Consider the following 25560-nt stretch of genomic DNA (forward strand, 5'->3'; position numbering starts at 1 on the left):
AAGGGGACCCCTAGATTTAGGCACTAGGAAAGCACTTATTTGAAGTCTAGTCTATAAAGAAAAGAAGGCACCTACTTTTCTGGACAGAATACTAGTATACGTGGCTGAAAACATGCCTACACTGAAGGCAAAAAGACTTGCACCAGAATGCTCACAACTAGCATGCAAAAAACACATACCGGTAATTATGCACTCCATCCAAACTCCACCCATTTGAACAGCCATCTGCACAGTACACAGAACTGCAACTCTAGGCACATACTTACAGAACATTAACTGGAAATGCTCATTTGCATTTGTAGGTGTTCACATACGCATAGAATTACCCCCTTTATTCTTATGTATTTATTTTATGTAACATATTCTGAGTGCATAAAACATTGGAAATAATCACAAAAATAACATACTTAAAAATTGTTTCCAATCCATTACATCTGAACCTCATATAAAATTACTGATCACTAACCCTCCTGTTTACAAAGATGTGCAGCAATGCTGACACAGCCCATTCAAAGTGAATGGGCTGTAACACTATGAAGAAAATGAGAAGAATAAGATCATCTTTCAACACTTCTGCCTACAGGTTACTGGTTCAATCATTTGTTTTATCCCATTTGGATTACTGCAATGTTTTGTATGTGGGCCTAAATGAGGGTGTTCTTAAAAAACTTCAAAAATCGCAGAATACTGCTTCATGTTGATTTATAATTTATCTAGCTATGTTTCAGTTTCTCCGTTGTTAAAGAAGTTTCGCTGGCTTCTGGTTAGGGCTTCATTTTATTTTTAAACTAGGCTCTATGACTTAAAAAAAAATATTTATGGCTTTTCCCCATATTTGGGGAATCTAATTCAATTGTTAGTTAGGAACACAGCCTTAAGTAGTAGACTGCTTCTTGGTCTGTCAGCAGGGAAAAGATTACTCAGTGATGGGCACAAAGGAAGCTTTGGAAGCGGACATCCAAAAAAGCTTACAGAAAGTAAGCTCTAAAGTGGCATCTGGACAAAAATAAAACTGCTTAAGCAAGGAGAAATTCAAAGAGGTGGTGGAAGCTCCTTAAGTACTGAGTGATCCTAAAGAGAGGGAAATCTATGATTGGTACCCATTTAAAATTTACAAGGGCCAAAGCCCACGTGGCCCCTAGTCTAATGCCTTGATCCATCCTCCCTCCTCTCCCTACACTGTATATACCTATCTATAAGCTGAAATGTTTGGTCACAAAATAGCCCCAAAATTGGGATTCAATTTATAGTTGAGTCAGAAGAAGTTTCTGCGCTTCCCTGCAGTGACCGGTGCTTCTCTCTCGCACTCCCCCCCCCCCCCCCCCCGGGCTGACCAGCATTTGTTGTCTCTCCCTCCTGGCAACTGCCGCCGCTGTTAGCACAGAAGTGAAAGGAAGCTGGGCCAATGTGGGGCCTTGAGCATCTGCGCATGCTAAAGACCTCCGAGAGGGCAGGAGCTGGGAGGTCTTGGGCATGCGCAGATGCTCAAGGCCCCACACCAATCCAGCTTGCTTTCATTACAGTGGTAGCAGCACCAGCCATGAGGGAGTGGTAAGAAATGCCAGTCATATGGGGACTGGGGTAGACAAGGGAGAGAAGTGGTAGTCACTACAGGCAGACGAAGGGGAGGAGGAGGGTAAAAATGCTGCACACCAAGACGGAAGGGAGAAATGCAGGACACTACAGGAAAGGAAAGATTATGCTTGAATAGAACCCCCCCCCCCCCCCCGGCTTATACTCTTACAGTTTTCCCCTTTTTTTTTGGGGGGGGGGGGGGGAGAACTTAACTCGGCTAGGATTATATCTCAGTATATACTGTAATTATTCCCTCTCCTCTCTAACCTACCTTCCCTTCTCCTCTCATCCCCTATTCACCAAGTCCCTCTCCTCCTACTATGATTGACAAATTCTGTCTTTGTCACATGACTTTGGGCAGGCAATTCATACCAATGCAAAAGGGAACAATTTTGTACAAGAACTTGGGTAAAGTGATGTGATAGTCGTGTTAGTCCACTTTTAAAGGAAATAAATAGACATAAAACAAAACAGAAAAGAAAATAAGATGATACCTTTTCTGATTAGCTTTTGAAGGTAACTCTTCTTTTCTGATCTGAAGAAGAGGTACCTTCGGAAGCTAATCAAAAAATGTATTAAGTTAGTCCAGTACAAAAAAGGTATCATCTTTTTTTTTTTAATATTTTGTTTTATTTCTATGTAGGTACAAGAACTTCAAATCTGCAAAGCACATTTTTTTTTTCTGAAGATTAACAAATTATTTAAAACCAGGGTCAGATCTAGAGCATTTCACTTTCTCAGTACTATGTAATTAAAGTTTTTTTACCTTAATATTTTTCCCCAAACCGTGACAGAAGAAAGTGAATTGATAAAAGTTCAGGTTTGTACAGCAAAGTAAAATTTGTGTTCAGATCTCCAAACACCATTACAAAAAAAAAAAAAAGTACAAGTACAAATCTGAAAGTTTTAAAAACTTTTATTCCACATTTTTCAGTAGTCTACTAAAGAACTTTCATGAAACCTGGACTATACAATCAACACTGGTACTAATTTTTCATTAGTGAGATCAGTTGATCAAAATATATTAACCTTTTTCATCACCAAGCCATGTTACAAATACAACTGCATAAACCATGGACAAACCAGTCTAATTTTCAAAATATCCATAATGAATACTAGGGATGGGCATTTGTTTGCAATGATATGAGAAATCCCATATAGTTATCAAACAAAAATGAGCAAAAAAACAAAAACAACCCCCTCCCAAAAAAAACAAACAAACAAACAAACACTACTCATGCGTGCATAGTGTGCACTCTTTCAGAAAGAGTGTACCTACTCGTCTTTCAAAAAAGTACGCACTCATCAACTTTGCTCCCGTGGTGAAAAAATGGGTAAACGAAAACAAATAAAACGAATATTCCAGTAAGCGACATGGAAAACAATGTAAAACAAAACTGTTCTGGCTACCCATCCCTAATGAATAAACATGAGACAAATTTGCATATAATGGCGATCCAATTCAAAATCAATTTCATGGATATTCATTGCAGGTATGCTGTAAATCAGAGTGGTGAAGGTTGGGGAACGCTGGTGTAGATGACAGCACTTCATGGAACAGCGAGAGATCTGAAGAATTCAAATGTGAAATTACTGTAATTCTGTCTTGGTAGGCTAGATTAATTATGGGCAGAACTTGTTCCAATTTATGGGCCCTCTCTTAAAAAACATATTCTTCATCTTGAAGCATGTTGCTGTTGGTCTCGAGGTGTTGGAGACTAAGACTGTACTTTATGCATATATTTATCCCAGAAGTTAGACAGCTGTTCCTCTTTCTAAGTTCTGCTTGATCTCTGCAGTGTATTTGCCATAGAACCTCTCTGCTTTCTTATTAAACTTGGCATTTCTCTCATTAATGTAGTCAATGTCCGCATCATCATTATAAGCACGTCTTCGGCTATATTTTTCTCGTTTTTCAATTCTGTAGGAAGGATTAAAGAGATTGAATGGAAGATTTATAATTTAATGAATTGAAAAGCCAACCAAATACAGGAAAAAAAAAAAAAAAGAAAATATTCAGTGTTCTATTCAAGGCACATCTGCACACACACCTTTACAAATTCAGGTATAATGAATTTAAACAATTTTGCATGCTAAAATCTTTTAAACAAGCAAAATGGGCTCAACAACAGCCCACCATAACCAAAACTCATATGAAATAAATAGTGATAAGGCATAACGGTCCTCCACATATCTTGTTTTAATCATTACAAAAACTTCTATTTCATCCCTTTTCATTACAATTTTAAACAAAATGCCTATGATAGCCACAGAACAATAAACAACAATTTAGCAATGTTCAATTTATAGAAAACTTATTAAAACCACAAGCATCCACACATTAGAAACTATGACCTGGATTGGCCACCGTTGGAAACAGAATGCTGGGCTTGATGGACCTTTGGTCTGTCCCAGTGTGGCAATACTTATGTACTTATGACCAACAGTAATTTTATTATACACTTACAAATTTATTCACAAACTCACAAGAGTTTCAATACAATTTACAAAAAGGGTGGTGGTCAGAAGAAATAAAATAACTGCAGAATCCATACCTTGTTGTAGTGGCACACTAAATATATTTATTTACATTTTAAGTTTCAACATTGTGGTGGAGGAAATCAAGCAATTATGGCAGCATTGATATCCCAGACAAAAAAAAACCCCAGCTTGGAGGAGTGGCCTAGTGGTTAGGGTGGTGGACTCTGGTCCTGGGGAACTGAGTTCGATTCCCACTTCAGGCACAGGCAGCTCTTTGTGACAAGTCACTTAACCCTCCATTGCCCCAGCTACAAATAAGTACCTGTATATGTAAGCCACATTGAGCCTGCCATGAGTGGGAAAGCGCGGGGTACAAATGTAAAAAAAAAAAAAAATTAAGGGGGGCCTTCTATTAAAGATTAGTGTGTGCTATCTGCTACAACATCCATTTTATTCCTATGAGCCTTGCAGCAGATAACATGTGCTGATCTTTAGTAAAAGACCCCTACATTTGTTCTTCAACTTTTTGGTTTGGTGTGGGCTAGGGAAACTGGTAATTATCTACTGCAATTTGATGGAAACTGGAACTTAATTCTTTGGCTCCTTATGAGCTGAACCAGAAATTGGAACTGGGCGCTTGGTCACATTATATATATATATATATATATATATATATATATTAAAAGAGCAAAGAAAATTGAAAAGATTTTAGAATGAAACAATTGGTAGTAAGGCAAAATAGTCGTCCTATATCTCATTTTAATCATTCTCTTATTACATATAAACACACAGACATGCTCATTCAAATGCAACCTTTTTTCCATCTATATATAAGGTTTCATATAAATAAATGCAATTCAGAACTGTTTTGGGGCTGGTGTTCATTTGTGCACAGTATACTTTATTTATGCTACTTTATGATTTTCAATTGTTACGATGTTTGTTGTACTCATATTTTTTTTTATTAAGGACCGCGATGGACTGGAAAAGGTACAAATGAGAATGAAGTGGATAGAGCACCATTCACGGAAGAGTGTGTGAATGAACAACTTGAAAAGCTAAAGGTGGACAAAGCCATGGGACCGGACGGGATCCACCCCAGGATATTCAGGGAGCTCAGGGAAGTTCTGGCGGGTCCTCTTAAAGATTTGTTTAATAAATCCTTGCAGACGGGAGAGGTTCCGAGGGAGTGGAGAACGGCGGATGTGGTCCCTATTCACAAAAGTGGTGATAGGGAAGTAGCTGGAAACTACAGGCCGGAAAGCCTCACTTCAGTTATTGGAAAGGTAATGGAAGCGATGCTGAAGGAAAGGATAGTAAATTTCCTGGAAGCCAATAAGTTGCAAGATCCGAGACAACATGGTTTTACCAAAGGGAAATCGTGCCAAACGAATCTCATTGAATTCTTTGATTGGGTGACAGGAGAATTAAATCATGGACGGGCTATAGACGTAATCTACTTAGATTTCAGCAAAGCTTTTGACACGGTTCCCCACAAGAGGCTCTTAAATAAACTGGATGGGCTGAAGATAGGACCCGAAGTGATGAACTGGATTAGGAACTGGTTGACGGACAAACGCCAGAAGGTGGTGGTGAATGGAATTCGCTTGGAGGAGGGAAAGGTGAGTAGTGGAGTGCCTCAAGGATCGGTGCTGGGGCCGATTCTGTTCGATATATTTGTGAGTGACATTGCCGAAGGGTTAGAAGGTAAAGTTTGCCTATTTGCGGACGATACTAAGATTTGTAACAGAGTGGACACCCGGGAGGGAGTGGAAAACATGAAAAAGGATCTGTGGAAGCTTGAAGAATGGTCTAAGGTTTGGCAATTAAAATTCAATGCAAAAAAATGCAAAGTGATGCACTTAGGGAAGAGAAATCCACGGGAGACGTTTGTGTTAAGCGGTGAGAGTCTGATAGGTACGGAAGGGGAGAGGGATCTTGGGGTGATAGTATCTGAGGATCTGAAGGCGATGAAACAGTGTGACAAGGCGGTGGCCGTAGCGAGAAGGTTGCTAGGCTGTATAGAGAGAGGTGTGACCAGCAGAAGAAAGGAGGTGTTGATGCCCCTGTACAAGTCATTGGTGAGGCCTCACCTGAAGTATTGTGTTCAGTTTTGGAAGCCGTATCTTGCGAAGGATGTAAAAAGAATTGAAGCGGTGCAAAGGAAAGCTACGAGAATGGTATGGGATTTGCATCACAAGACGTATGAGGGGAGACTTGCGGACCTGAACATGTATTCTCTGGAGGAAAGGAGAAACAGGGGTGATATGATACAGACGTTCAAATATCTGAAAGGTATTAATCCGCAAACGAATCTTTTCCGAAGATGCGAAGGCGGTAGAACAAGAGGACATGAAATGAGATTGAAGGGGGGCAGACTCAGGAAAAATGTCAGGAAGTACTTTTTCACGGAGAGAGTGGTGGATGCTTGGAATGCCCTCCCGCGGGAGATGGTGGAGATGAAAACGGTAACAGAATTCAAACGTGCATGGGATAAACATAAAAGAATCCTGTTCAGAAGGAATGTATCCTTGGGAGCTTATTGCTTGTTAAAATCTCAATCAGCACTAATTGGCTCGTTATTCAATTACATTGCTTGTGCAAATTGGGCACATGTGCAATTTTTAGCGACTTAACAGAATTCGGGGATAAATGGAGGTCAACTAGATTAAAATGTGTAAATACTGAAGTGCAAAAATGATGGAACAGAAAATTACATGAGCTCAGTAACTATTATCCCCATCATTCTATAAACTTGCATGCATCTGACCACACAGATTATAGCATAGAAGCAGTTATGTGCTTGGTAATTGCTTAACAGGGCAAAAATCGGCACTAATAATCAATAATCGGCAATAATCAGAACTGGCACTATTTTATACTAATTTGCAATTATGCACTTGTTATTAAATAGTAGTGAAGTTTGTGTACTGTATTATTACTAAATATGCCAATACTAATTGTATTGTACTTTTTGCAAATGTTTATTGTTAGCTACATTGAACCTGATACAAATGTCCTAAATAAACAAACTGCATTTAGGCATTAAACTATAATGTTAAAATTCTATAGCACATAACTGCGAGAGGGGCGTGCCAAGCACTTACACACTGAGGTTTTGAAATACTGTCCACTACATGCATAAGTGCTGCATTTACATCTGCCATATAGCTAGTGAAAGTGCCTCGCCTAATGATATGCGTATAAAATGTGGACTTGTGCTTCTTCTATAATATCAATCATCTGCGTAATTACCTTTATAGAATTTACACTTAGTGCACACACTTTAGGCACTTAACTCTGTGGAGAACTACTCACTATATACATGTCTACTTTCTAGCATCCAAGAGTATACAAGTGAACATCAGTTGTATGTTAAATGGAGCATACCATCTCGACAGATTTCATATTATGTTGCTCTTTCCTTGGTAGTATTAACAGCAGCAGGAGTTTTGTTTTTCTAGAGTATTTTGTTTTCTTTGTCATTTTGCTTCTAAGCCTTGGGATCACTATCCTAAAAGTCATCTTACTGCTTTCTCTAAAATCGGTTCCAAGTTCCTAAGATGCAGCATTCTTAGTGATACGAGTGCCTTCTTTGCTTCAGTGCTCTCTAGGGTTCCCCTCTCTTCACATGTACTTTCCAGTGCTCTAACTCTTCCTTGGATCCCCTCTCCCAACCTTCAGGCACTTCTCCTCCATGGATCTATCTTTAATAATGTCTACCCACCAGTTCTCCTAAGATTTCTTCCTCCCTTCCCAATTTCTAGGTACACCGCTGCTGCTCCTCCAGGCCCTCTAAATCTCCAGTTAATGATGCAGCTCATCAGGTTCTGCTACTCTGTGGCTGTGATTTCTTGGGCATTTCTGAACACCACTGTTGCTGCTTATCAGGTCGGCCCAACAGTCGCCCCTGCTGATGCTCTGTGTTATCTCCCAATCTCTTGTTACCCTCATGCTAATCATAGCCTTAACTGCTGTTTAATTTTCTTTCTGTGCTGATCTCTGTGGGCTTCTTCTACTCTGTTCTCTACTTCGTTTTTCCTACAAACACATATGCATGAATTCCTCACAGAGCTGTATCATACCCCAAAGCCTTTGCAAAACAGAAATGGATAGAAACTAAGATGAGAATAAACAGGGACAACATTCCTTTCAATAAAAGTACATCTCATGAGTACTTACTGTTTGTCAATATCTGCAACCATTCTGTCAATTCCTTCTTTAGATGGCACATGAGTCCCATGCAAAAGACTGTTTGATGTTGGATAAAATTCTTCCCCGCTGAAGAAAATAAAGATATTAATCAAGCTTGAACATGTAAATTCAACCCACATCTGTATCAGGAGTTTCTTCTATTCCTGGGCTACAAGAAGATCTTTACAGAATGAGCCCTAGCAGTTAGGAAAGCTAATACCTCACAATGTATTGCTGGGTAATTTAGCCTCGTGGTGGTTTTACCATCGTACTATGATTTGGTAAGTTATGATAAAATCAGCATCATCATAGCTCAGTTCTACAGAGGAAAAAAATGGCAGCACATCCATGACATTATGCATATGAAACCCACTGTAAAAAAAAAACAACAACCCGTGACATCACCAGCTCTGTGCAAGTTTATTCTGGTATGAAGGCAAGATAGCTAAGAACCAGATTATATCACAGCAACAATAAAACCTGAAATTCTACAACATTTGAAGCATATGGTATCAAAAGATTAAACTGATAAACACTGCTACCTAAAACTGCAAAATCCCCTTAATTGAGGCTAAGCAGCATAACTGATGTATCTCTTCTTAAAGATGGTTAATAAATCCCAATATAGACATTTCAAGGAGCCAGGCAGAACCTTCACTCCTTTGCTGCTGTTATCCCAGCCACAAAACCCATCTCTGCAGCTGAAGAGGAGTTCTACATACGCTGCTGCCACAGCTGAAATCTAATTTCTGCTGCTAAACCAGCCTGTCCAGTCTAAACTGAACTGCAATGATTTTGCTGCATACTTTGCCAACAAAATTAAAAGTCTCCACCGGAGAGGGCCGCTACGTATTAGTAGAAGTTGAGAAGGGAAATAGCACTTATATTTTTTGTAATATATATGCCACGAATGTCTTTGACTCTAAATTTTATTAAACCTTGATAAACTTGCTGGGCTCCTATTCACATGGAAGCACTGTTCTTGGGGGAGACTTTAATTTGGTGTACGACCCTCAGGTGGACAAAAGCGGCTCTTCTGCGTTGCAGAGGGCCTACTATTTGCGAGGCCTGCCCTTCCTCTGTTCAACGTTAGATCTACTGGACATATGGCGGGTTTTACACCCGACACAAAGGGACTATACCCATGTTTCCCAGGCGCATTCAACACAATCGCGAATAGATTATTTTTTGGTCTCACGGGGCTTGTTTTCCAAAATATCAGCAGCGGAGATAGGCCCATGTGAGATCTCTGACCATGCAATCATTTGGGTGAAACTGCAAATAGAGGGACCTGGGGGACGAAGGGGGAATTGGCAATTTTCTAGTGAATTATGTCGGGACCCACAGTTTAAAATATATCTGGAAGATAAATGGAAAGAATTTGAGGAGCACAATAAAGAGCATAAACAGCAAGCAAGCTTGTATTGGGAAATGGCCAAAGTGGTAATGAGGGGGGAGATTATAGCCTATAGAGCTAGAGCTAAGAAAATGAGGGATAAGGAAATCCTGCGTCTGGAAAAGGAGATTAGAGCCAGAAGGGTGGAATTTGGACTAGCGGCCACAGAAAAGAAAAGGGCACTATTCACTTCTCAAAGAGAGCTGAATGAGCTACTTCATCAGAGGGCAAAAAGGTCGCAAGAGTACTATAAGCATCAGCTTTATCAGTAAGGGAATAAAGCGGGGACATTGTTGAGCAGGTTAGTAAGAGGGAGGGGGGGACCCTCTCGGATTTTGCAAATAAAGAATGGGGGGGGGGCAGTTAATGAGGGGAGAGAGAGAGATTTTAGAGCGCTTTCGGGAATATTATAAGGCATTGTACGAGACCCCAACAGATGTTATTCGGGATAGTGACATGTATTTGGCTAATCAGGTGTTGCCAAGAGTCTCGGAAGCGCAAAAAGAAGCGTTAAATGGGCCCATAGTGGAGGGGGAGCTAATGTTAGCATTGCAACAGAGCCCCGTTCATAAAGCACCGGGACCAGATGGGACTTTATGTTTGCGGTTATGGCTAAGGTGGGGATAGAGGGGGCCTTCAGGGATGTGGTGGGAGCACTTTATTCGAATCCGCAGGCATATGTTTGGCTGAATGGGGAGCAATCAGCACTGTTCCCGATCAGGCGAGGCACACGACAGGGTTGTCCCCTGTCCCAATTACTGTTTGTCCTTGCTCTAGACCCGTTGATTAGAGAAATAACTACCCACCCCGAAGTGAAGGGAGTAGATTGGGGGCCGTGCACATTCAAAGTATCTGCGTTTGCAGATGATACCTTGGTGCATATTACACAGCCTAAAAGCTCTTTAGAGGCATTGTTGGAACTTTTCCAGGAGTATGGAGACTTTGCAGGATTTAAGATAAATTATTCTAAATCTCAGGCGCTAACGGGAAGTGCTGAGGTACGTGGGATGTGGGGGGTGCATTCCCATTAAAATGGGCCTCTGAATCGCTTCAATATCTGGGAGTGCGAATATCTATGCAGACCTCTGCACTACATTGTCTCAATATCACTAGTTTGTTGGAGGCCATGAAGGGAAGGTTGGGACGATGGAAGGCACTTCCTTTAACAATGCACGGGAGGATACAATTATTTCGGATGGTGGAGTTTCCCCGGTGGCTCTACACCTTTCAAGTACTCCCTCTGAGGTTAAAGAGTAAAGACCTACGACAGATTTATGCATGTGTGCGTAGATTTGTATGGAGAGATGCAAAATCTAAACTCCCACTTAACATACTGATGGGTCTGTGGGCTACAGGGGGGATGGGGTTGCCAGATTTTCGTCGTTATAACCAAGCTTGCTTGCTGAGACACCTGGGAGATTGGTTATTGGATAGAGAAGATTACACTCACAGGGGGATTGAACATGAATACTTCAAACTTTATCATTTATACTATTTGTTACAGTGCCCAAGGGGAGCAGTCCCGGCTTGCAAGGGAAGTAGTGTATTGCTTGAGCCACTGAAGGGTATTTGGAGGGATTTAGTTCGACACTGGGGAGTAGGAGCAGACACCACAGACCTGCTACCACTACAGGGTAATCCTCAATTTACACCAGGGTCTGAATCAAAAGTGTTCAAGAGGTGGGCGGAGCTGGGGATTACACGGTTAGAGCATGTTCTTGGTTCTAGGGGACAACTGCTGAGCTTCGGGGCTTTGGGGGTGGGTATAAACACTAGTCACACCTTTGCATATGGTCAATTGGCTCACTATGTCCATTCTTTAGATCAGAGTAAACTGGGAGCAGGGCATGGACGGAGGATCAGGGAATTCTTTGGATCAATTCCTGGAGAGCGGTTGTCTGTCTTGGGCCTGCAGAAGGCCCTTTGGGAGATAGGGGTGGGGAAAGATGTGGGGCATATTTGCCGGAGGTGGAATCATGATTTACAACAGCCCAACCAGCAAATCGATCTTAGGAAATTGGCAGCCCGCATACCCTCATTAACAGGAAATGCCACATTACGGGAATGTCAATATAGAATTTTATATAGGGCGTACATGCGTGGGATATGCATAGAGGAATCCTGTGCAGAAGGAATGGATCCTCAGAAGCTTAGCTGAAATTGGGTGGCGAGGATAGGGGAGGGCAGACTTATATGGTCTGTACCAGAGCCGGTGATGGGAGGCGGGACTGGTGGTTGGGAGGCGGGAAATACTGCTGGGCAGACTTATATGGTCTGTGCCCTGAAAAGGACAGGTACAAATTCAAGGTAAGGTATACACATACGAGTTTGTCTTGGGCAGACTGGATGGACCACACAGGTCTTTTTCTGCCGTCATCTACTATGTTACTATGTCCAAGCCCCAGGTGTTTAAAATTGGAGGAGTTCCAGACCCGCTATGTTCTAAGTGTAGGCAGGGGGAGGGGACGTTGTTCCACTCCCTTTGGGAATGTTATAAGATTAAATCCTTTTGGATGCAAATAGCTCACTACTTGGAACAGGTGGTAAAACATAAGATACAGTTTTCTCCCCTGGCGATATTGCTAGACAATTATGAAAGTTTGAAATTGACACACAGAGAGGCATATTTTCAAAGCACTTAGCCTCCCAAAGTTCCATAGAAACCTATGGAACTTAGCCTCCCAAAGTGCTTTGAAAATATGCCTCAAAGGGGCCCAGCAGTTTGTTCGTAAGGCTAATATAATTGCGAAGAAGCTTATTATGAATAATTGGATGAAGGCTGAACCGCCAGACTACTGGCATTGGAGAAAGAAGTTGTATGAGTTGCTGCTGCAGGAGCGTAGGGTGGTGGGGTCCTCCCCAAAGAGAAGAAAGAAATTTCTGGAGATATGGGACGGTTATATCCAATCGCTATCTCCGAGGGCGCGCAGTTTTGTATTAAACAGATTGTGAAGGATTTCTAGGGATTTTTTTTTTTTTTTGGGGGGGGGGGGGGGGGCGGCGGATTTTGGGTGGAAGGGTGGAGGGAGGGGAGGAAAAAGAGGAAATGTTTTGTATAAAACCTTGCTGAAACTATAAGGTGCATTGTTATATCTGAAATTGTTTCAAGTTCTACCTGGTTGTTTTGAACCAGAATGTTGTACCTGTTTGATTAATAAAAGAAGATTTAAAGTAAAAGTCTCCACCGGGATTTACAGGCAATCCCACCCAGTGCCCAACCAGTCAACCAGGGGTGCAGAAACTCGCCCCCTCCTAACAGAGACAGATGGAACACTTTTAACCTAATGAAAGAGGATAGCCTTGAGAAAATCCTAAGAGACCTTCGACCAACTACCTGCTCCCTCGATCCCTGCCCATCAAAGATAGTGCAGCAGGCGAGTATGGGCCTTATAGAAAGCGCCACAAAAATTGTGAACACCTCTTTTTCTAATGGGCAATTACCAACAGCATTAAAAAGGACAGTGGTTCGCCCTCTGCTGAAGAAAAACAACCTTGACCAGGACAAACTTAAAAGTTACAGGCCAGTATCCAACATCCCGTTTCTAGAGAAACTCATAGAACAGTCTGTGTTCAACTTAATGAATGGCTAGATCCATGTCAATCTGGATTCAGACCCGGTTATGGAACAGAAACGGTCCTCATATCCCTGCTAGATGATCTTCACAGAAACCGAGACAAGGGATTTGCCTCGATGTTAGTACTGCTAGATTTCTCAGCAGCTTTTGACACTGTGGATCATGATATCTTGCTAGCACGACTGACAGAAAAAGGTATCACTGGAACAGTATTTGCCTGGTTCAGATCCTATCCATCAGACAGGCAACAATCCATAATGATTGGCAGCAACTCATCACCACCATGGACACTGACCTGCGGGGTACAAGAAGGATCGATACTGTCACCTATTCTGTTCAATTTCTACCTCAAGCCACTAGCTGAGCTGATTCGGTCAATGGACACTCAGTTCTACATCTATGCGGGTGATGTGCAGCTACTCTTACCCATTGAACCTACAGCCTTGAATAAACTGATCACTTGTCTAACATCAATTCAAGAATGGGCTAAACACAACAAACTTTGCCTGAACTCAAGTAAAACAGAGCTTCTCTGGGTCCCTAACACAAGTGGATACATACCTGACATCAAAATCCCTTTTGGGAAGTATGAACTCCCCCTCAAATCACAAGTCAGGAACCTTGGAATACAGTTAGATTCAACACTTACTCTGATTCCCCAAATCCAAGCAACCTTCAAGAGTTGCTTCTACTATATGCAACAGCTTCGCTACCTCTCTCCTTACATCGAGAAGGTAAATCTTATCCCAGTTGTGCATGCCATGATAACATCAAGACTGGATTACTGCACTGCACTATACAATGGTCTGACTACAAAGGGCCTGCACCAGCTCCAGTTGATTCAGAATGCAGCAGCAAGACTCATAGAAGGTTGCAAGCAACGTGACCACATCACACCATTTTTGCAAAAACTTCATTGGCTACCAGTACAATACAGGGATAAATTTAAAACTCTATGAGGCAGATGCACTAAACGTTTTTCATCGTTAAATGAGCCCTCAGGGAAGAATTTCCTATCCTTTCCATGCACTTAAGCCTATTTTCCGACGACAGTAGCAGCTAACGAAAACGGAATGGAGATGAGCAATTAGTGTGAAAACCCCATTGAAACGACATGCACTAACCTTTTCCGATTGCCTTTACGCAGGAAAAAGGCAGGAAAACTAACGAGAGGTCTGGACCTCTCGTTAGGACAGCTCTGTGCCAGGAAAAAGTGTTAATTGAAAAAATAAACAAACTTTGAGCCAATCCCAGCGCATTAGCAGAGCTAAAAGCGCTGTGATTGGTCCAAAGGACCTCAGAAAACACATAAAAAAATAAAAATAAAAAAAGGATCGGGAGGGGGCAAGGGCGCTCATCAGGAGCGTCCTGTACGGACGGCCTTGCCCCCCCCCGCTGCTCCCCACTTTCCGCCGCTCCCCCCACCCCGAAAAAGCAAACTTCTAGAAGCCCCTGCCCCCCTCCCTTCCTCAGTACTCTCTGTCACCTGTGCTCCGCCTCCCGACATCCTCCGTCCGTGCCCCGCCCCCTTTTGGGGTCGTCGCCGCCATTCCCCTCCTCCATCGGGCCCCCCTTCCTCTTACCGGGCCCGTGCAGCGCCTCTCTCCTCTGTCCGAAGGCGCTGCACGGGCAAGAAGAACGCTGAATCAGCTGATGCCTGCCTTCGCCTAGCTTCGATAGAGCGTCTTTCTCCTCCTGGGCCCGCCCCTGTCTGACGTCAGTAACCTACGTAGGTTACTGCCGTCAGACAGGGGCGGGCCCAGGAGGAGAAAGACGCGCCATCGCGAAGGCAGGCATCAGCTGATTCAGCGTTCTTCTTGCCCGTGCAGCGCCTTCGGACAGAGGAGAGAGGCGCTGCACGGGCCCGGTAAGAGGAAGGGGGGCCCGATGGAGGAGGGGAATGGCGGCGACGACCCCAAAAGGGGGCGGGGCACGGACGGAGGATGTCGGGAGGCGGAGCACAGGTGACTGAGGAAGGGAGGGGGGCAGGGTCTTCTAGAAGTTTGCTTTTTCGGGGTGGGGGGAGCGGCGGAAAGTGGGGAGGGAGCAGGGGCTGCTAGAATTTTGCTTTTTCGGGGTGGGGGGAGCGGCGGAAAGTGGGGAGCAGCGGGGGGGGGGGGGGGGGGGGGGCAAGGCCGTCTGTACAGGACGCTCCTGATGAGCGCCCTTGCCCCCTCCCGACGCTTTTTTTTTTATTTTTGTTTTTATTTGGGAGCCATGTGCTTGCGATTTGACTGTGTTTTGACTGTTTGTGGCATGCGCAGAGCAGCTAACATAACGCTTGGCTGCTCTGCGCATGATTTGGGGGCCGATTAACGATGTGTATTGTGATTCTTTGATACATTGTACGTTTCACTACCGATCTCAGCATGTGTGACTTTTTTTTTTGGTGCATTTTTCATTATTTTAAAATCGTTAGGGACTTTAACGATTTAGATTTTTTTACGTTTGGTTGCTGCATCTGCCTCTATGTCTGATCTTCAAGGCCGTGAAAGGAAATGGCCCCGAGTATCTGAAGAGTAGGATGATCCTCCACACACCGCCAAGGACACTAAGGTCCTTCCAAGGTTTAAAAAAAACGTTTGGCCATGTTCTTGGAGAAAAAGTCCATAAATTGCTACTAAAGTAGATATGAGGAAAGACGCTACTGATCCCTGGGATTAACAACAAGGAATCCTGCTACTCTTTGGGATTCCGCCAGGTACTTGTGACCTGGATTGGCCATTGTTGGAAACAGGATACTGGGCTAGATAGACCATCAGTCTGACTCAGTATGGCTATTTTTATTTACCAAAGAGAAGCCCTAATAGAAGTAACAAAAACTGCACTGAAGTGAAACCAACAAATAAAATTAAGTGCCTAGCCTTTCTCTGTTTATACCTTGTAAGGGTAACAGCCTGTCTGAGTTTGTAATAAGAAACTTTTAACTTGGAACTGCCAATTGCAGATTCCTGTGTATTTTACACTGGTTGGATAAGGTAAGAGGAAAACAGTCAGATTGCTCAGCTACAGAGTGTTTCAACTTCCCGGCAGTTTTCATGAGAGAGATAAATTGGAACTTTGGATGGAGGTCTGCTGTATTGTCTCTACATGCAGAGGTGTGGTACAGATAGCTATTAATGCCAGAATTCTGAAAAGAACCCATGCTACTCTCTAAAATGTGGATTCATGTAATTTATCCTGTACTTCAAAACACCATATGCTAAATTACCCAAAGCACTTTTACCATAATTTACCTAGATTGAACTGAAAGAAATACTGAACATTTACAAGTCAATGAAGACAGTCATAAAAAGAATGCTTTAACTTACGTCTGTTCTCTTTGCTTCTCATACTCTTCCATATCAGGTTTAATTTGCTTGGTCAATCTCTGATACTGACGCAACTGAGCGGCTGCATAATCTGTTTAAAAATACCCCCAAACATTCAATTGCATAAATGTTTTGTTTTTAACTTTATGAAATTTTGAACAAAATACACAACAATCACTTGCTTAAGAAAATGAGTTAACAAGCAGAGAAAAACATCATAATTATAAACGGGAAGAAATTATCCAGGAAATAAAAATAAACCTGAGCTCATACCATAGTCCACCATTATGGGGGGAGTTAACACAGAAAGTTAGAGCCAGAATAAATAAATAAAAGAAACAAACAAACAATAAACCTAAAGAAACTGTGTACAGCATACATATATTTTATTTGTTGCATTTGTATCCCACATTTTTCTACCTTTTTGCAGGCTCAATGTGGCTTACATAGTACCGTAAATAGCGTTAGCCGATTCCGGTTTGAACAAATACAGGTATGAACAATACAAGGTGAAATTGTGGTAGAATGGGTTACAGGAATGGTAAATACAATTGGAGGAACTTAGAGAAGAAGAGCAAGAGTTAGGTTATGTCCATTACGGTCTATGGTTACGTTGTGTCGCAGGTATCCAGGTTTTTTTATGTTGGGTCGGTGGGGTATGCTTTTCTGAACAGGTCTGTCTTTAGTACTTTCTGGAAATTTGGGTGGTCGAGCGTAGTTTTTACTACTTTTGGTAGTGCGTTCCATAGTTGTGCGCTTAAGTAGGAAAAGCTACATGCATAAGTGGATTTGTATTTGAGTCCTTTGATGCTTGGGTAATGGGGGTTTAGGTATGATCGTGCTGATTTTATGATGTGTCTCTGGTTGGCAGGTCGATGAGGTCTGTCATGTACCCCGGTGCTTCGCCATAGATAATTTTGTGAACTGTTGTGCAGATTTTGAAAGCGATACGTTCCTTAATTGGAAGCCAGTGCAGTTTTTCTCAGAGAGGTTTGGCGCTGTCAAAACGCGTTTTTCCAAATATAAGCCTAGCTGCTGTGTTTTGGGCGGTCTAAAGTTTCTTTATAATTTGTTCTTTGCATCCCACATAGATTCCATTGCAGTAGGCTGCGTGGCTTAGTACCATTGAATGTATCAGGTTGCGAAATATTTCCCTCGGGAAGAATGGTCTCACGTATGAGTTTCCACACTGAGAGAACATTTTCTGTATGGTGGATTTAGCTTGGGTCTCTAGTGAGAAGTTTCTGTCGATTGTTACTCCAAGGATTTTCAGGCTGTCTAATATAGGGAGGGTGTATTCTGGGGTGTTAAAGTTTGTGGGTTTGTATGTGTTGTATTGGGATGAGATGATGAGACAGTGTGTTTTTTTTCTGTGTTGAGTTTTAGTTGTAATGCATTTGCCCATGAGTTTATGATGTCTAGGCTGAGCTTGATTTCATTGGTGATTTCTGTCAGATCATGTTTGTAGGGGATGTATAGTGTAACGTCATCAGCGTAGATAAATGGGATAAGGCCTTGGCTAGTGGGACCATCATGAGGTTGAAAAGGATCGGTGATCCTTGCAGTACTCTGCAATCTGGTTTCCAGGGTGACGATACGTTTGTGCTTCATTTCACTTGGTATGTTCTGGTGGTTAGAAAACCCTTGATCCAACTGAGAGTGTTGCCACCGATTCCGAAGTAATCTAAGAGTCTTAGTAGTATGCTATGGTTAACCATGTCGAACGCACTGGACATGTCAAATTGGAGGAGGACAATGCTTTTGCCTATGGCTATCTCCTGCTTGAATTTAGTTAAGAGAGTAAGTAGTACTGTTTCAGTGCTGTGTAGGGGTCGAAATCCTGATTGTGACTCATGTAGAATAGTGAATTTGTTCATGTAGTCATTGTTTGGTCACCAGTCCTTCCATTAGTTTGACTGCTAATGGGATAGATGCCACTGGGCGGTAGTTAGTGATATCGTTTGTTTTATTTCTTGGTGTCTTTTGGTATTGGGGTGAGCAGGATGTTGTCTTTATCTTTAGGAAAAATACCCTGCTGAAGCATGAAGTTTAAGTGGGATGTGAGATCTGTTATGAAGCGGTGGGGGGCAGATTGTATTAGGTAGGTGGGGCAGGTGTCCAATTGAGAGTGGCTGTTGGAGTATCGTTTAATCACCTGGGGTGACTGTGTCGGCACTGAGGAGGGCAAAACTTGACTATGTTCTGTCTGCAGGGTATTCACGGGGGGTTGGGTCTAGCTCATTCATGAAGTTTTCTATGTCCGTGTTGTCCTGAGGTAGAGTTTTGCGTAGGTTGACAATTTTTTCATTAAAATATTTGGCAAGATTGTCTGCAGATGGGATGTCAGTGTTGGTTATGATGACCGGTGTTGTATCTAGTAATTTGTTTATGAGATGGTATAGTTTCTTCGTGTTTTTGTAATCCAGCCCAATTTTAGTTTTGTAGTACGACCTTTTGGTCTGTCTTATTGCGTATTTGTATTTCCTTTGCATTTGTTTCTATGCATTGAGTGTGTGTTCGTTCTTTATTTTTTTCCATGCACGTTCCAGTTTCCTTGATTGTGTCTTTAGTTTTTTTAATTCTTCGTTGAACCATGGTATTGAGTTGTGTCTACGTGAAGTTCTTGTTTGTAAGGGTGATATTTCGTCTAATATGTGTCTGCATCTTTTGTCCCATTCTGAGAGGTAGTATATGGAGTCCGTTTGTGCTGTCCAATCGTTATTGTATATCTGTTGCCAGAAAGTATCTGGGTCTATTTGGCCTCTCGTGATGTGGGTTGTGTGTTCTCGTATGTGTAGAGAACCCCTTTTCCGCCATTTTATGGATAGGTTTAGTTTGTAATGGTCTGTCCATGGTGTTTGTCCATTTAGTTTGTGTTATGGGTAGATTCTGATCAGTGGATAGTTTGTATGAGATGATGTTGAGTGTATGACCCTTTGTATGGGTTGTTTGCATGTGTGGCCACGTAAGATCACATAAATGAAGGAAATCCTTATATTCTCGTGCGTTGGTAGAGTTTGGGTCTTCTAGGTGAAGGTTAATGTCTCCTAGTATTAGTATATTGGAGTTGGATACACATATGTTTGAAACAAAGGCCATGAAGTCTGCTTCGCTTTCGTTCCAGTTGCATGGTGGTCTGTAAATCAGGACACAATTTAGGTGGTCGAGCAGGGTTTTGTAGTAGATTCTGATTGAGGCTATTTCGAAGTGGGTTGTTATAGATTCGGCAGTGGTTTCAATAGTGAGGTGAGAATGGTATATAAGCTCTATACCCCCTCCTCTCTTTTCTGGTCCTGTGAGTGATTTTATATCCTGGAGGACATAGGTTTAAGATGATGGGGTCCACCTGATTATGGATCCAGGTTTCAGTGATGAAGAGTAGATCAAGTTTCTCTGACGTAAGCCAGTCTGTTGTTATTGTTGTTTTGTTTATTACAGATCTGGCATTGACGTAGCCTATTTGTATTTTTTGGTATGGGTCTTCTGCGTTCGGTGTTTTTGTTAGTTGTTGTGTCTTAGTTTGTGTGGGTTTTTTTGTAGCCTCTCTTTTCCTTGTGTTGAGGTCGCACACGTGTTGGTGTTCTTTTTTTATTTTGGTTATTGTCAGTTTGATGTGGTGTGGTGTGTCTGGTCAGTATTTGGTGATTGTATAGTATGGGTATGTTGTTGATTTCTGCGAGTGGGGTGGTTAGTGTTAGGTGGATCAAAGATAAGAAGTAGATTGTTAGGAACAGTTTGGAGGTATTCATTATGATATCAATTCACCTGGGCTATTAGTAGACCGTGTTTGATGGGGTGTGTAGTAGTGATTGATGGGGTGCGAAGTCTTGTGTTCTGGTCTTGTATGTTTTGTGTATCTTCGATTTGTCTATTGGGTTGTTGATGTCTGTGGTGGTTCTGATGTTTCACTTGTTGATTAGGTATAGCTAGTTTACTCACGTTAGGTGCTCAGATGTACCATCCATGGCGCAGTGACTCCGTGATTCTTGGGGTGTATTGGTGGCTGGATTTAGGAGAGATCGTTAGATGTTTTGCTCCAGGGTATGAACGAACTAACCTGCTTGACCTATCTACAAGCAGCATCAGATGGCAGGGCATCTAAACTTGGTGTAGAGGCCCCTGCCGGAAACTTATCCAACAAAAACAGAGAATTGAAAGGATTCTTAAAAAAAAATAAACTTGTTCTCATGGTACTTAATGAAAAATGTAGCCCTTATGTGTAAAATATCAGGGCAAAGAACTCTTTTTTTCTGTGTAGCACAGGCCACATTTGGAAATATATGGCATCTCTATTCAGGAAAAAAGTTCTCAAAGTCATTATCAAAGTAGCAGGTGAAGCTTGCTGCTCTATAGATAGATCTAAAAAAGGTTAATCCCATTTTCTCAAATTCTGGTACTGGATCCAAATAATCTGGAAACACCCCAGAAGAAAGGTTTCTGAGGCAAATAATAAACCTTCAAAACAGAAGGATGAGCTGATTCTGGTATCTTTGGAGTTTCCAGTAAATACTCCTTTAACATTTCTTTTGCAGATATACGCAGTACTTTAGGAAAAAATTTTAAATGAAACTTTTTGTTCCACAGAATATTCTCCATATTCTATGTAACAATAAATTATCTTTAATTAACGCAGAATTCCGTTGGCAGATAGATTCCATCTGGGTTTGTCTCCTGCATATTATCCTTCAAGGTATTTAACTATTTAATAGTTCAAATTCCCTTAAAATGCCTGATTTTGCAGAGCTTATGAAATAATTTTTTTTTATTTCAAAGATATTCATCATAAGTACATCAAACACTACAAAAGAAAACAATCCAGCCCACATCACGGGAAAGGGGCAGAAACAAGGAAATCATCTCTCAGAGTGAAAACGGAAAAAGAAAAAAAAAATCTAACTGGAGGATAATTAAGGCATTGATAATATATACCACCTATGATCTCATAACTTAATTTCCCTCCGAATTAAATGTCTTTCCAACTGATCTGGTTCAAAGAAAACATAACTGACTACTAACAAGGTAATTAAATATCTGGAAGGAAATTTCAGAAAAGAGTAGCTGGTAATTAAAGAAATTGCTTATGCCTCATTTTAGTAACTTTAGCAACATTAGAAAATAACTGAATTTTCCCTCGAGAAAAAAAAGAATTTTTCATTTTAAAATAAGTCCGCATAAGCGCCTTTTCCTGTTCTGAAGAAAAAGACACCAAAAAAGTGTAGAACTTGAGGACACATCTTCTAAAGATTCTAAAAAGGCAGTAAAATTATCCATCTCATTAACCTTAGAGGATAAAACCTCAATTTCCACACCATCTTGGTTTCTTTCCAGAACTTTCCTAGGCAAATAACATTTAAAGAAACTGTTTCTGCATTACACAATAATAAAACTTCCTTTAAATATTTTCTCAGCAAAATCTCTACAGATAACAATGAACATATTGGAAAATTCAAAAATCTCAAATTAGTAATTCTAAGATGATCTTCTAATCTATTAATCTGCCTTTGCAGATACAAAGTATCTTTAACTCCAGATGACCCAATTTGCTGTAGAACACCAAGCTGAGATTCAAACTTTTTAACAGAATTGACTAACTGTGAAATTTTTAAGTTCAAGTCCTCCACCTTAGAGACCACTCACTGGGGAAAAAAACCCAAAAGTGTTGAACAGAACCTTTAAGCAAGGACTCAGTTCTCTTGACCACTTTCCAAACATCAAATAAGGTCACTTGTGAAGCTTCGATGTCCTCATCAAATAAATCAACAGGAAAAACCACTGGCTTCGAAGGGACCACAGATGTAGGAACCATAGGTCTGGATTGGTCCATTGCCTTACCTAACCCACCAAAAGAAGAACCTTCCTGGGACAAACCTTCAATGAGTACTAGTGAGGAAGATATAGATGGATGGGGGGTTTGGCCTCTCTCTGAACTTAATGAGGCGCCTGAATCCATACCCATACCCACTGGTGAAGGCAAAGTGTCCTTATGCAAAGGCACAAGATGTTTCTCTATAGGACCTGGAGTTGAAGTGCCCACTGCTAGATGTTTAACTTTGGCCTTCCCCACAGCAAATATCTTATACAAAGTAAATAATGTAAATACCTCAGAAATAAGAAAGGAGAGAAAGGCTCCAAATACTTGTCTGAAGTCCCGCACAGATCTACTAGGGCTTCACCGTGGTTCTAAAGGGGTTCTCAAGGGGTCTGGGTGTGCCCCTTGGGGCATGCCATGCTGCAGGTAGCAGTTGGAATATATCCCCTCCAACAGTCCCACCCCGATGGTATTGGCGGGACTAGAAGTTGTTCCGGAACCAGAAGATATTCTTGACAGGTTGGCCCTCCAGAAAGACTCCAGTGGCACTCCGCTCCTCTCCGGCTAGCTGCAGGTAGTGGCAGGAATATATCCTCCTCCAACAGTCCCATCCCAATGGCGTCAGCGGGACTGGAAGTTGTTCTGGGACCAGAAGATCCCCTTGACAGGTCGGCCCTCCAAAAAGCCTCCAGCAGCACTCCGCTCCTCTCCGTTATGAAGTGAATTATAGTGATAAAGATTTACCTACATAGTAAGTGACAGCAGATAAAGACCTGAATGGTCCATTCAGTCTGCCCAACACTCACAGTCATTATCAATTCAAGATTAAGTCAACAATGTTATTATATACTTGATCATGGTCTTAAGGAAAATGAAAAAGCAGGAATTGAGGGTTCTGAGGGAGTTTCCTTTCCACTCTCGGGCATTCCAGTTGCATACGAAAAATCCAATGTCAGGTCCACACCACCCAGTGGGCTAACTGCCACAGACCTCCGGGCGTTGGATTTAGCAGAGCTTCCTGTAGCTAGAGCAGGCGAGGTTACTGTTCTCCTGGGCTTAATGAGATATCAACAGCCACTGCTTCAGAGTCCATGGGCTCCTGTGCTGCAGCCAGCACCTGAGCTCCGGGTAAAGCTGACTAGAGAGTTGAACGAGGACAGAAATTTCACCCATCCCCAATGGAATCTAACCATACTCATCCCCACAATTAATCTCCTCCATCCACACCCGTACCTTGCTCACAGCCCTCTTGTTTCCTCCCAACATATTCCCATGGTTTTGTTTTTGGATGGTATTCATTATTCAACCAATGAGTGTTCCAAACCTCAGTCTGGTGTTCTGGCTGCCTCTCTCCATACACTCCAAGCCTCATTCTGCTGCTCCAATTGCCTCTCTCAGTGCATTCCAAGCCTCATTCTGGAGTAAGAGATTTTGACTACATTCCCGTGGGAATCCCACAGCAACGTTTTCCATCCCCATGGGAATGCCAAGGCATCTTCTTTCATACCTGCGGGAATCCCGCAATCTCCATTCCCGTGCAGTTCTCTAAAGCCAACACAATGTTGGAGGTGTTGATCCATAAGGCCAAAGGTAGGACAAACCAGGGTGACTTTCCCAGTCCCCCCGACTATGTCTTTCCTCTTCTTCCCTATCAAAATAGCGCAGTGAAATGGATAACCAGAAAAGAGCTCCAGTGCTAGCGGCCGTGCATGAATCTTTAACTGTTATATTTACAAGTTCTAAGAATTCTCACAAAGCCTCAGATTCAATGGTTTCATGAATTATTTCTTACCTGAGAACCCTAAATCTGGATTCTTTCTTTTCTTCTTCCTTTCCCACTTGTCTGCATCTTCAGCACTTATTTCCAATAACTTTACTCGCACATAATCTTCTCCTTTGGCTGCACATTCCTAATATAGCACAAGAGAAAGAACATAAACCAATGGATTACTACAAGATAAAACCATTCTAACACAGTGGCTGCTTTTGGACCCCAGCTTCACTGCCCTGCCTTCCTCAGACTTTCTAGAAAAATATTCAGGGCAGCAAAGACAGCACCTGCAGATGTCTCATAGAGGGGTTTAAAAGAAAACTGTAATCAACAGAACATGCAATTCTTCAGAAGTACAACTAGCAAGGAGCAACTTGCTCATCCATAATGAGTCAAGATGAAAGGTCCATCTATCCCAGTATCCCGTTTAGAAGCCAATCCAGGTCACAAATACCTGGCAGGATTCCAAAAAGTAGCAAGATTGTATGATAACTGCCCCCACGGATGAGCAGTGGTTTTTCCCAGGTCTACTTAATCTAGTGATTTTTTTTCATCAGAAACTTGTCCAAATTTTTAAAAACTCAGCTACAATAACTGATTTTACAACATCATCTGGTAACAAGTTCCAAAGCTTAAATCTGCATCGAATGAAAAAATATTTTCTTCTATTTGTTTTGAATGTACTAGTTTTTCACACTCATGGCACAAGAGTAATCAATTTGCATTAGCTGTTCCAATCTATTCATGATTTTATAGATCTCTATCATAAATTTCCCCCTCAACCATCTCTTCTCCAAATTGAAGAAGCCTATCCTCTTTAACCTTTCCTCACAGGACAGTCATTCCAACCCCTGTATTATTATCATCACTTGTCACTAAATATTTTTTAACTTAAGACTAGAATTGCACACAATACTCAAGGTGTGGTCATACTATGAAGTGATACAGAGGCAATATGATATTCTATGTTTTATTCTTGTTCCCTTTCCCAATAATTTCCAATATTCTTTTATTTTTTTTGGCTGCCACAACACACTGCAAAAGATTTCAATGCATTGTACACAATGAGGCATATTTTCAAAGCACTTAGCCTTCCAAAGTTCCAAAGAAACCTATGGAACTTTGGAAGGCTAAGTGCTTTGAAAATATGCCTCAATGACATCTAGATCCTTTCCCTGGGCAGCGAATCCTAATATGGAACTTAGTTAGCATTGTGAACCTTTAATTTGAATAATTCTTCCCTATTTGCATTACACTATATTTGTTCACACTGCATTTCATTTGCAAGCTTATTTCCAAAACTCACCAAGTCCATATTAGTTGAATTGGACTTAGAGGGTTTTGCAGCCAAGCCCTTCAATATGTCACAATACACAAGGGGTTTTGCAGCCAAGCCCTTCAATATGTCACAATACACAAGGGGTTTTGCAGCCTAGCCCTTCAATATG

The 25560-nt window shown here is 41.7% G+C and overlaps 1 protein-coding gene across 2 annotated transcripts in view; it reads right to left on the minus strand.

Annotated features, from left to right (window-relative positions):
• Positions 1-2473: 2473 nt before the first annotated feature.
• Positions 2474-25560, minus strand: part of SYF2 (SYF2 pre-mRNA splicing factor) — a 60360-nt gene continuing 37273 nt past the window's right edge. The window contains exons 4-7 of one of the 2 annotated variants that reach the window (XM_030201340.1): positions 24134-24251; positions 16533-16623; positions 8239-8337; positions 2474-3496 (exon numbers count right to left, since the gene is read on the minus strand). In XM_030201340.1, coding sequence (XP_030057200.1) covers positions 3331-3496; positions 8239-8337; positions 16533-16623; positions 24134-24251 — 474 coding nt within the window. In that variant the 3' untranslated portion in view covers positions 2474-3330. The remainder of the gene's footprint in view (positions 3497-8238; positions 8338-16532; positions 16624-24133; positions 24252-25560) is intronic. The other variant, XM_030201348.1, reaches the window with a different exon arrangement.

The sequence above is a fragment of the Microcaecilia unicolor genome, chromosome 1 (genome assembly GCF_901765095.1).
Source record: "Microcaecilia unicolor chromosome 1, aMicUni1.1, whole genome shotgun sequence".
NCBI classification, from domain to species: domain Eukaryota; kingdom Metazoa; phylum Chordata; class Amphibia; order Gymnophiona; family Siphonopidae; genus Microcaecilia; species Microcaecilia unicolor.